Raw genomic sequence first — 12,927 nt, 5'->3', positions numbered from 1 at the left:
AAAAGCAAACGGACATGAGCAGCACTTTTAACAGAATGAGAGAAATTCTGCAAACGCATTCTTCAGCAGATGTTTAGGTCCATCCACTATATTCCAGGCATGATTTTAGTCACTGGGAATATACAGATGAAAAACCTGGTACTTGAACTTAAGGAACTTCTGGTCTAAGAGCACAGGGATGGAGGAAGCCAGTACTCAAGGAGCACCATTATGTGCCCCAGGCTGTGCCAGGACTTTGTTTGCATCATAGTGCTTGGTCCTCACACAAACCCTTGAAGGAAGATAGCATTTGTATCCTTCTTTACAGATGATGAAACTGTGACTCAGAGAGATAGAGACTTGTCTAAGACCACACCACTAATACATGACTGAACCAAGCTTTAAATAAAGATAGTACAAGTAGATACGAAGTTCACTCCACTAAGCTGCCTGACCCGAGTCTTGAAAGATGAGCAGAAGACAGCTAAGCAAGCATGGAAGGAAGGTGATTTGGATCAGGTAGAACTGTGTGCATCAAGTTAACAGAGCAGGAGACTGGGAGCCAAGTCCCAGCTACTCTATTTATTAGCCACCAACCCCCACTCAAACTCCCACTTCCCCCCTCTATGAATGTAGATCATTCCTTCCCATCTACCTTGAGAAGATGATGAGAGATGGATAAGATCACAGATGCCAATGTGTTTTCCAGACTGTAAGTGCTGTGCACAGGGATGAGGGAGTTATCATTATTACCTTTTAACTGGGAAACGTTTAGAAATCCAAAGCCAGTGCAACATGGGTCCACATCACACCGACGTTCACATTCAAAGAACCTGGCATAAGAAGAGAAAGAAACAATCCTGAAGGTTTTCACTGGTGGCCCAGGACCCTGTTGGGTGAGCTGAATTGTAGTCATTCTTACTTTGGGGTCTGCTTTCTTTTCTCTTTGACCATCCCATTTGGGAGTGTTTTGGCCAATTTACATCGGGTAGGTTCCATAGTTTTGAGGTTCTTTCTGAAAACAAAATTCTACTCTTTTCTCAGCAATGATGACATCCTTCATTCACTCATTCATTCATCAAGCATATATACTGCATCTTTTACATGCCAGGCCCCAAGCCAAGCTGACCTGGGATCCTGAATGTGCCCCTCCAATCCTTTTAGATAAGGAGAAAGTCTTAGCGTGGGACTCTGGGAAAAGGAAGAAACAGTAGGGAACATTTCTCCAAAAAGGGGGAAGTCCATGAGCTTACAGTCAGCACAACCCAAGCAGAAGCCTGTTGAAACAGCAAAGAGCTGAAGTTTTTTATTCCCTTGGCTTCCCCACTTTTTCACTTTGTAGCATGGCTAATCACACTGCAAGAAATTCTGTTTACTAGGTCAGCACATCCAGGCTCTCAGAACCTTCCCTGCTTAGCAACACAGAGCAGCTACTATACCCCACCTCAGTTTCTGGAACCCATCCTGGAAGGCAGGACTTAAGTGGTATAGGAGCCCCTGGCCTGAACAAAACAGTCCTGCCGAGCCTGGCGTATAGCAGTCTGCGTGACCTGGGCAGCTAACGTTTAACCTATCATCTTTGTAAACTAGTAGAGAGAAAATGGTAAATTAAACTCAAAATGTAACTTCAAAATGGGAAGCAGGCAGGAAGTGAGAAACTCTTGGTCTCACAAAGAAGAAAGATGTAAATGTAAAGTCTTACACCCAGATTTGAAAAAGCATTCCTCTCTGGTCCCCAGACCTCCCGCTGGCTGTCAAATGTTAATCTAGTTTACCTGCTTCCTGACTCCCTAAAATTTTATCACTCTTGTGGTTATCTACCAAGCCCCATCCTATGATCCTCCTCTCCTTCCTGCACCAACCCCCCCACCCCCATGTCACAAGACCCTGTTCCTGGGCTTTAGGAATGTCTTTGTCTCAAACCCTCACAACTGGCTCGGCCAACTTCTTTAATTGCACGGTCAACTTCCCTGCGAATGTGGTAACTGCCCGGCGAGAGGGAGCCATTATGATCTCTACACCAACTTCCCTTCCTGTAAGCAAGCCCTGAATAAAGGTTCATGTATCAGAAAATGTCCGGTGTCTTCTTTGGCCGCTGGACTAGCAAAGCCCTCAGGGGCTACAACAAGTGGTTCCAAACCAATCCTCCTGAGTTCAGTTCCAAACTCCCCTGCCCTGACCATGAGTCCCAGTACCAATCACTAATTCCTGACTCCTGAGAGCTTGTTTAATCTCTCAGTCCCTTTTTGGTGTGGAGACCCTGCCTCATTCTTGCCATTCTCCTTGGCTGTCTTAGGAGCGCCTGGACCCATATCCCATCCCAGCTGTTAAAGCCCCTATCTGCTGGGCAGCTTCCCTCATGTCCCAGTTCCCCATGCCTGCCTCCCTTTCACTGCCCTTTTCCAGAGCCCCGCCCACCTGCCCACCTGCTGACTTGGTTTTGCTGTCTTGGAAGCCCACTGCTAAGCTGCATCCTACACTATGTACTTCTCTGTCAAACTATCCTTCTGGGACTCCAGACATGGAAGCCCGGCTCTCCTAGCTCCTCTTCCCAGCACTGCGATCAGGCTGGTGCCAGGATCCAATTAGGAGTGCCTCCAGCCAGTTCTCAAGACGGGATAGCCTGTTTTGTCTTTGAATCTCCATTTTCAAAAGTAGATTTTAAACATCAGAAACATGACACAGTTTCATAACTCAACAACACTTCACAGAGCAACAGTTTATGGATCAATGACTTTTGAATTTTAAAGTGAAAAAGAATTACGGAGAGGGGTGGGGGAAACCTATTTAACATTCAGATTCTCAAGCCTCACCCCAGAAAATTCTGATTCAGTAGGTCCAGGGTAGGACCCAGGAATATAATTTGTAAAAAAAAGTCCTCCTGGTGATATGGAGGTATGAGATCCATAGACATCAAGTTTAATTAAAAAAATAAATAACAACAAAATAAATAAATAAACAACTATTTTTACAGCAACAGTTCTTTTAAGCCTTATGGCTCTATGAAAAGTTCTACTTGGTATCCAAATTCTGAATACAGCACAATGAGACTTTGTGGCTTAAGTTCATTACAATTCTTGATAATTTTTATTAGTTGGTGTTGTGGTTTGGAACTATACATACCTCCAGAAAAACATGTTCTTAAACTTAATCCATTCCTGTGGATGTGAACCCAGTGTAAATAGGTGTGACCCACCTCATTCAGGATGGGTCTTAATCCTCTTACTGGAGTTCTTTATAAACAGGGAGGGGGTGGGGTGGGAAGGAGAAAGCCATGGAAGCAAGAAGTTGAAAGCAACAAAACCCAGAAGAGAAGTGAGCAACCAGGAGATACTGCCATGAGCCTTGGCATGTGGCAGAGGAGCAAAGGATTGCTGACAGCCCATCTTCAGGAAGAAAGCATCACCTTATAACGCCTTGATTTGGACATTTTCCTGGCCTTAAAACTGTGAATTCCCATACAATGCAAATAAATTCCCATCGCTTAAGCCCAACCCATATCATGGTATTTACTGGAGTAGCCCAGAAAACTAAAATAGCTGGGAAGGTGCAACTCAGTATTTCCTTCTCCCATCAGCTGACAGGAGGCTCAGGGCAAAATTTTGTGTTCAATATCAGTAATTGACCTTAACCAAGGTTTTCAGATATAATTACTTTCTTCTTGACCTTTTCCTCACTTAGCTTTGGGTTTTACTGTTTGTTTGTTTGTTGTGCATTTAACTGATGTTCTGTCACCTTCTATATGGAAGTTCAGGGTCTATTCATATCGGAGGGGTTAGGGGAGTAGCTTACCCATTAGAAACGGATTTTTCAGACATGGGCACTTTGTTTCTGATGGAAATCCCTGTCAGTTTTTGGAATGGTAGGCGAGTGTAGAAGTTCTTGACTTTATCTTTCAGGACAACTACACAGAGGAAGAAAGAAAATTATTTTATTTAGAGAGAGATTTGTTGTATCCATGAAAATATGGGGTCAAGGAAGTAAAAACTAGAAGAAAACTTCTGGTTAAAGATGGGCAGATTAAATTTGTGTATTTACCCTCTGCTCCCTCCTCAAATCTTACTAAAATAATAGTAAAGAGATTATTTTAAAGGCATGGGCCCACAGTGATAGAGAAAATAGGAGAGGAGATATAGCAACAGAATTTTGAAAGCTAGAAAGGATACAGAGGAGGAGAACATGACTTAATAGACCTAAGACAGCTAACTTATCAACCCTTCTGTGGGAAGAACCAAGAAGCAACCCAGTAGACCATGTAGATCAGAGGTTTAAGTATCAACAGCACTAGGGGATGAAGGTGGGCTAAGAATGGAAGGATCGGCTGAAAAATCTCTTTTAGGAGCAATTATGTCTCCAGATGTCTTCCTCCTGACAACTGCCCCCTCCCCACCATGGAAGAAGATGGAAGCCTTATTCTCTGGAAAGGACAAATGAGAGGGTCTCTAGACTGGGAGGCACCAGGTAGAGTTGACAGCATGGGTACCACATTGAAACTAGCAAATAATTTCAATTTAGCCTACATGGTGAATATTGAGACACCACCACCCCCAGCCTCCCAATGTTATTTGGTGCCCAAAACTCTAGCAGCCAGGCTAGGTATTGCAGGAGATTCCTATGGAAGAAGGACTTAAAAATGCTGACCTGAGGAATTCCCCAAAGGATGGCCCAACTAGATTATCCTGTAAGGAAAGTTAAAAGTCAACAACTTCCACTACATATTCAGATTTGAGCCCCTCTCTTATATTTGAGTGGAGAATCAAGGTTTATGAAACATCTGAGAAGGGCCTCCAGCAAAAAGATAGAGATAACAGAAAATGAAAGGTGGCAGCATGTTTGGGGAAATGGAGACTATGCAGGGTGAGAGAGCTTGCGCAGATCGCACCAAGCACTCACCATTCTTCCGGAACAGGGTCTTTGGCCTGTGGGACAGGGTCACTCTGCAGCCCTTGGGATTGGACTCCATGACATCATCACACACCTGGGCCTCTGGGTAGAGGGTGCAGGTGAAGTATAAGGGTGTACTATCTGCTACCTCTGTGAGCTGGCAGAAAGCAGGCTCTTGGACACAACCTATGGCAAGAGAGCATTTGGTGTACAATCCTTAGAAAGTCTACAGGAGAGAGTTACTTCTACAGGGTAGTCTTGGAACAAACACCGAGCAGGCAGTCTTCCTAAGCAGGGCAGAGACCCAAAATAGTTGAGGCTGTCCAATCTGTAAGGTCCAAGAAAAAACACTGGGGTTCTTCTAGCTGGAGAGAAGGGCATGCATGGAACAGAGTTTGTGTGTCCCTGACTAAAGGAAGAGTCTAAGGGAGTGAGGGGTAAGCCTCAAACTCAGCAATACATGGTCAGGGAGGGTAAAATTTCATTTCATCTACCCATGATCATCTCAGAGGCAATTAGGATCCATAGACCAGAAGCCAAATGACTTTTTGAACTTGGCAAAGTACTTCCACTGCCCCATTCCCAAGTCATTCTTTACCACCATTGTGTGCAAGCTCCCTGAAGGCCAGAGGTCTTTTGTTGTCCGTTCATCCATCCCCAAAGTGAAACACAAGGACTGGAGCATAGCACATGCTCAATAACTGCTTGTTGAGTAAAGGATAGATGGGTGGATTGATGGATGGATGGATGGACGGATGGATGGACAGAAGGATGGCTGGATAGTTGGATGAATGGGTGGATAAATGGATGGATTCTGGATGGATAGATGATGGATGGGTGGATGGATGATGGGTGGATGGATGGATGATTAATGGATAGCAGGGTGGATGATAAGTTCTTAGAGGATAGTAGGGACCAATTATACTGTAAGCTTCTTAAAGATAGGGATTATGTCCTAACTTTTTTCTCTTTCACTCACAGTGAAACAGAGGTCCCTGAGTTATGCCACTGACTCTGAACTTATCTGTTTCTCAAGAATTTTTAGGCTAGGCTGGGAATGACTGACCCATGGTCTAGAAAAATAGTGATGAGGTCTAAGGATACTTACGAGAGAGGCACCACAGGTTTGCCTGTTGGGCTGAAAATAAGTGTTTGAAAAGCCAGTGCTGCTGGCTGGGCAGGTGTCGGTTTTCATTGACAATGACCTGGTTAAGGTCCACAGGGGAGAAAAGCTCTGTGATCAAATCTGAAAAAGAAAGAAAAAGTCAACTTCCTTCACCTTTATCTTTACAGTGAGTATGAGAGAGACAGACAGACAAATTGTAACAGAGACAGAGCTCGAGTCAGAGAAAGAGAAAGATATTTTTAGACTATATGATTCCAAAGCAGTTCTGAATCATTGTACTTGATGCCTGTCCCCAGGACACCACCTGCCATGGTGCAGAGCAATGGTGGCACCTGGGAATCCTTGCTAGACTGTTGAACTTGCAGGGGCAGCCCTGTCTGCTTCATCCCTGGAAACTCAGCCCCAAACCTGCTTGACATGGTGTATGTGACCAGAAATATGTGTTGGGTGAAAAGATGTATACTGGAGCCCCTTCAGCTGACAACTGGTTTAAATATCATATTAGGAAGAATCCATTTTCTACTTTCTCTTAAAATTTTGCATTCCCCTTAATGGCAGGGAGACTACTGCTGGGCTTGCCAGATGGGAGGCTGCTCTCGTTGGCATCCCTGTGTTTCCCATAACCACTTAAAATAATTGCAGTAACCTGCAGCAGAAAGGGGGAAATTCTTCACTGTGCTTTGAAGCCAAGAGGCCATTCTTGGGCAGCTGAGCAGTGGAGCCCACGTCAACGTGTGCGTAGAGAAGACCCTGGCCCTGCCTCAGAGGAGCAGAGCGAAATTATTCCTCCCGCAGGCGCTCACCTCCTTATGCCAGGAATGCAATCAACTGAGAAAGGGAAACCCGAGCTGGGTGTGTCTCCCTCAGAGCCCTGGGTAGCGACCAGGATCCCCTTCTGGGGCTGGGCTGGGGGTTCTTCCTGTGGGAGTCATCTGGTAGTGCTGAGTGTATAATGATGGATTTTACAAATGTTCTCAAGTGCCACGAAATCATTCACATTTCCATGGCCACAAGCTGGATGGCAGCCCCTAAAAGGCACTGCTAAGGTTGGAGGTTGTGAATGCAAGGATCCCAGGGGCAGGCAGGGGGCTGGCAGGAGGGCAGGGGCTGGGGACACTGGAGAGCCACACCTCGATGGGAGTGGGCAGCGCAGCTCAGCGGGTTGCTGCGAGGGGGAAATTTGAAGCCAGTGTTGCCAGAGTGTTTCTTCCACTTTCCTCAAGAGAAGCTGAAATCCTTATTTTTTATATAACATCTCCCAATAAAAAGATATTGGCTTAATGGGAAAAAAAAAAGTCTACTCTGCCAATCAAACAAAACCTGTCTGCTCTGTCAGCCTGGGCCCACCTCGACCCCAGCCCTCATACCCCCACTGGTGTACAAGCAGAACCCAGACTTCAGAGTCTACAGGCCACGGTTCAAATCCTGGCACTGCTGCTTGCTTAGAGCTAGACCCTCAAATGGGGGATACCGAGGGGCTCTAAGCCCCAAGCCTCCCATTGGTGGCATGTGAATCATGACCACGACCTGCAGAGTTGTCATTTCATCTGTGACATGTGACAGGAGGTATGTGCAGTCCCTGGCACATAGGAGCCTCCGTGAGGACTGGCTCTTTTCTACACCCCAAACCCAGTCCAACCCCCACTCCAGTGAGTTTTTCAAGTTTTCTCAGGAAAGCAATGGCTGGCAGCAGATAAACTTGAACATCAGGCTCCCAAGTCAGAGTCAACTTGCTGATTTGCCAGCACAGAGCAAAGACCAGGAGTGTGAGGAGCCAGGTCAATGTGCAGAAGGGAACCAACCAAATGCTTGAGGACAAAGAGGGGGGTCTCCTAAGCAGGTGGCCCTCCTACCCCACAATGCCCCTGCTGGTAAAATTAAAGCTGCCACTGGAAAACCTCTGACGGAGGGGAAGGACACCCACTGCCAAGGAGAGCCTGGACAGAGGTATGTACTGTGACCCTGGTTTCACATGCCGAACCAAATCCTGCTGTCTGCCAGGCCATATAGGAGGAGAGATGGGAGGGGCAAAACTGTGTTGCGTGCTCGCTAGGGCCAGGCGCTGTGCCAATTACCATCAGCATGATGCCAGCAGCCACCAATTTCTGAGCACTCACTTTGTGCCACTGTGCTGTACATAACTGATTCCCATCATCACCCTGCTACATGGGCACAGTCATCCTTCTCATGTACAGACCAGGAAACTGAGGCTCGGAGAAGGTGACTCACTTAGGGCCACACAGGTAGATAGACACAGAGCTGGGACTCAGGCCCAGGCCCCCGGCACAAGAGCCTGTACTTTGTCCAGGACCCCATCTTCAGTGTCCACGGCAGCTCTAGGAGTGCAACGTGAACTCACAAACCCCAAACAACTACTTAGGGCTTAGCCCATTTTCAATGCTTTATGTTCATTATTTCATTTAATCTTCATAAAAACTCTGGGAAGAGGAGGGAAACTGCACCTGTTGAGTGCCAGGCAGTGTGCCAGGTATTTCATCGAGTATGTCATTTAACAAGAAGGTAGGCAAGATTTTCATTCTGCACGTGCGGAATCCGAGTCTCCAAGTGGGTGAGCTAATTTCCCTGGCCGTGCAGTGAGCAGTGAGCAAGTGGGTGGAAGCGGCTCAAGCCTTGGTCTGTCTGCTTCACAGCGTGGCCTCACATTGCACCAGGCTCCTGGCAGACTAACACTGGCCCTCTCTCTCTCAAGTTTTATCCTCACATCAGTAATAACAGTGGTAGGCTCCAGGCATCGGCCGGTCTCAGGCATCACGTTCTGTCCCTCTTAGTGTAAGAATTCCTATCTCTCATTGTATGCAATGACTCTTCCAAGACTCTCATAGATATCTCATTCATTAAACAATTCCAGAATATATAAATTCTGCTTATTCTCTTCAGGGTTCGAGTGAAGCCACTGATCAGTCAGTTGAATCTTGCTCTCTAATCATTTTTTCCTGCTTTTGTTATTATGGTTGTTTATTTTTCCAGCAGCAGTGGTGAATTTGCAATGATTTAGCCTTACATTCTGTGCCATTTGCCCATCCGAGGAGCTGTCCATATTTAGGAAATAGATAATTGAGGTTAGAAGCTTAAAGGAGAGTCTGTAGCGGCCAAAGTTTATTTGGTCCACTCATTGATTAAGCCCTTGTCTCAGCCCAAGCATGTAAAAAGGTTTTCAAAGTGGTACCTGTTTCTGTTGGAGATGTTGGCCTTGGTACCTCATCTCTTGCACATCCCATAGACTGAGACCGAGACCCCATGTCAGAATCTAGGAGGAAGAAAAGGAGAGCCATCCTGACGTTTGGGATCAGTGGGGGAGATAACGCTCTGGTCAATGAAATAGCAATGACCATGTGGGAAATTCTCACCGCCCACAGCCGTGTCCCGAGGCAGGTCTAGAGCAAATCAGTGCCGTGGGTCTCAGCTCTTCAGCCTCTTCTGGAACATCAATCAACCTCTTACCAACAGAACTATTATTGTCCCTGATACTGAAATTATTTACATTGTAAAGCACTTAAGAGTTAACAAAATATGTTCATAAATATTGTATCCTCATAACACTCTTGGGAAGGTACGAAGTAAGATTTTCATTTTTCTCTTGAGAAACATGAGGCTCAGACAGGTGAAATAATTTATCCCAGACGCTCAGGTGGTAAGTAGATGGACCAGAATTTGAGAAAGAAAATGAAATTTCCCAGTTGGGAACACGCCTTCCATGAAGGCAGAGCAAGATGATGGGGAGAGCTGGGAGTTGGGCAGGTCTTTGGGGGCTCCTGCTTGGGGGGGAAAATGTCCTGGGGAGAGGTAATTCCTCAGTTTTTTACCAGCTACCACCTTATCTACCAGGAATCATCGATAACTGTGAAGGGGCCATACGGAAACCACATCACTGGTGTCTGTGTGCCCCCAACCCCAAGCATTTCAGGTTGATTGTCCTTGGGGCATTTCACTTACCCTCTCCAAGCCTCATTTCTCTGCAAAATGAGCAAAATGTCACCTCCTCTATCTACCTACCTTATAGGTCCTACTAAAGGAGAAAAGTGCATAATCTTATTTAAAATGAAATGGATGATGAACACCATCCTTTTCTTTTCCTCCTCCTCCTCATTGTTCCTTCTCCAACTGCTCATCACCCGCAGCAGCACTAGCATGAATCAGCACTTACTGGGTGCCAGGCCCTGTTTTGAGCACTTTACAGACATTACCTAGTCAATGTGGTACGTAATCTTTTTAATCCCTATTTTACCCATGGGGAAACTGAGGCTTCGAGGGGCTGAATGATGTGTCCAAGGTCACACGGGCAGTAAGTGACGACAAGAATTCATGTCCAGTCATTCAGTCCACAGCCGGGGCTCTTTTCCACTCTGTAATCCACAGGAGGCAGAGCCAACAGGGAGGGTGGTGGAGAGAGGAGGAGAGCCCGTGGCCCGAGGACCTTTCTCACACCTAGCAGCTAACACTGACCGCCCTGAAATGACTGGCCCGCAGCCTCGGCCCCTCCCTCGCCAGACTGGGGCCCCTTAAAGGTGAGGGCTGTACCTCTCATCTCTCTCCCAAATGCCCCTCACAGTCCCCAGCTCTGGGTAGTAACTCAGGCAATGTTCAGTAAACTCAGAGGAGGATGGGAAAGCAGAAAGGAGGTGCCAATTGCGGACTCTACCTGCGTCCCCATGTTGAAGCCCCTTCCCATGCTCCCACAGGAACATTATCTCTAAGCAGCAGTCCATGGATCACCGGCCTGGGGTCCACTCCCATCCCCCTGAGCCTTAGAGAGAGGCCCGGGTGGCCGAGGCCCTTGGAGCAATGCCTCCTGCTAGTTTGCAATGGCCCCAGAGCTCCCTTCTTAGTACAAGGACTGCTTATGGTCAGGGAACTTTATCTCCCAGGGACCTAGTACTTCCTTCATCCGCCTTTCTTGGGTTTCCAAACTTCATTTTTCTTTTAGATTTTGCTATCTGATGAGGCATTGAGACCCTTCTATTTCACACAGAGCGTTCGCTTGGGAAAGTAAACCTCTACGCTTTTATGTCTGAATGAGCGGTGAGGCCAGCAATCTCATGTAACCAGTGTCCTGCCCCCATTCCCTGCCAGGGAGCTTACCTTTCCAGAGATAAACCTGCTGGAAACTGGTAACTGTATCTTGAGTTCCTTCCAGGGGTGTCAGACCTGCAAGGGAAGATTTTTGTGTTTCTGAGCTTGAGTGTGCTTGCCTTCACTGGCTACCCACCATTATCACCAACGGACCCCTCTCCCCTCACACTGGCCCCTCCTGGGCTGGAAAAGTCTTTCCCACACAATGTGCACCCCCAAAAGTCTCTTGGGGCTCCCTTTCAGCTCATATAAAGCCATATCTGATCAGACTTCAGGTATCTTGCTCAGGACACCGAAGGGACCAGCACGGCGACAGGCTGAGAACCTATGATACAGGAGGGTCCCTTCCAGAACTGGGGATTGGCTTAGAGAAAACAAAGGCCATGAGACTCCAGAGCATGTTAATTTCCCATGTCACTTCACTCCTCTGAAACTCTTGCCTCATTGGTCAATGGGGACAGGAACCGTGAAGACAGGACTAAGATATATAAACTGCCTGGTAGAATCCTCATCGGTAGGATCCACCCCGTAACTGGTAACAGCCACTATTTAATGTATTGCTGGCATTATTAAGTTTTCTATTCTGCCAGACTATGCCCCCAGGTGCCACCCTCAAGGATATTGGATTTCTCACACCATTTCTTAATGGTCACGGCTGCCTCTTTTGTCCCCGCTCAGCCCTAAGTTCCTGCCAATGCCCCTCATGATATCAAAGGCTGAGAAAAGAGCTCAGAGAGTGGGTAAACTGGAGACAGCAATCCCACAGACTACAGGAGACAGCTGGCTGAGACCTCAGACACCAAGAAATGTCCAAATCCTGTCAGCATTAGGAGCCATTTACTGAGTCATTACCCTTTATCCAACACTAAAAGGAGCACCTTCCATTCACTAATTTAAACCTTGCAGCCATGCTATAAGGTAAGGTGGATATTTTTGTCCCCAGTTTGCAGGCAAAGAGATCAAAATCCAGAGAGGTTAATGCCAGAATTCAAACCCCATCTGTTTGGCTCCACACCCCATGCTCTTCACCATCACACTGGTGAGAGGATAATATATTTTAGGGTTATGCCCGTCCAAAATGGTCAAAAGGTTAAAAGTTCTTCCACTGTCTAGAAACCTCAGCTTTCACACCGATGGCTCCCCCAGCAATGGCCTGAGCTCTGTTCCGTGGGGTGATCCAAGCTGTGCTCTGCTTTGGTTTTGCTGCTGAAATGGGAATAAGCAATGCTACCAGAACTTCTCCCACTGCCCAATATTAAGATAACATGTTTCCTTAAAGGAGCCACCCATAATCCGCTCACAGCCCTCTTCAGAAGGTAGAAATCATTTTTAAAAATTTGACGAAGTAAAAACCTAAGACAGCTGGGAGACCTAGGACTTTGATTTTGAAATTTCGGAACTTGTTCTCCACACTATAAGGGAGACCACACCATATTCCCATATCCTCCCCTGACACCAACACAGAGCAGGGGGCCATGTTTACTGTCTCCTTGTGATACCCATGTTTGCTTATTACAAAGTTCAGGCTCTGGGGCTCTGGACCTTGTCAAAAGGGAAATCTGAGAAGGGTATTTTTTTTTTTAATTTTTCATACCGAAACCTATTTGCTATATTGACTTTTCAAACTCTCTCTCTCTTCCTGAGTGTGTGTACTTTTTTTTTTTTTTTTTTTGGTAATACAGATATTTTAGGCAATACATTCTGAATCTTATTTAGCCCATAAGGAGTAGGAGAAATGTCATCTTGTCTCTAAGTTTTTTTATGACCTTCTAATCTAAGCCAAAAGCCAATGACAGTTTAAGACACAGTTCACCAAGGAATGGTATTGAGCATTTAGATATGGGCCC

General features: G+C 46.3%; 1 protein-coding gene across 3 annotated transcripts in view; it reads right to left on the bottom strand.

Annotated features, from left to right (window-relative positions):
* Window positions 1-12,927, bottom strand: part of TG (thyroglobulin) — a 249,593-nt gene that overhangs the window by 146,826 nt on the left and 89,840 nt on the right. For all 3 annotated transcript variants that reach the window (XM_037802989.1, XM_037802991.1, XM_037802990.1), the window contains 6 exons: window positions 11,090-11,155; window positions 9,177-9,257; window positions 5,972-6,109; window positions 4,873-5,049; window positions 3,772-3,883; window positions 733-812 (listed from right to left, as the gene is read on the bottom strand). In XM_037802989.1, coding sequence (XP_037658917.1) covers window positions 733-812; window positions 3,772-3,883; window positions 4,873-5,049; window positions 5,972-6,109; window positions 9,177-9,257; window positions 11,090-11,155 — 654 coding nt within the window. The remainder of the gene's footprint in view (window positions 1-732; window positions 813-3,771; window positions 3,884-4,872; window positions 5,050-5,971; window positions 6,110-9,176; window positions 9,258-11,089; window positions 11,156-12,927) is intronic.

Source organism: Choloepus didactylus, chromosome 14, assembly GCF_015220235.1.
Source record: "Choloepus didactylus isolate mChoDid1 chromosome 14, mChoDid1.pri, whole genome shotgun sequence".
NCBI lineage: Eukaryota > Metazoa > Chordata > Mammalia > Pilosa > Megalonychidae > Choloepus > Choloepus didactylus.
The sequence above is the reverse complement of the archived record's forward strand: the minus strand, read 5'-3'. Positions and strand labels throughout refer to the sequence as shown.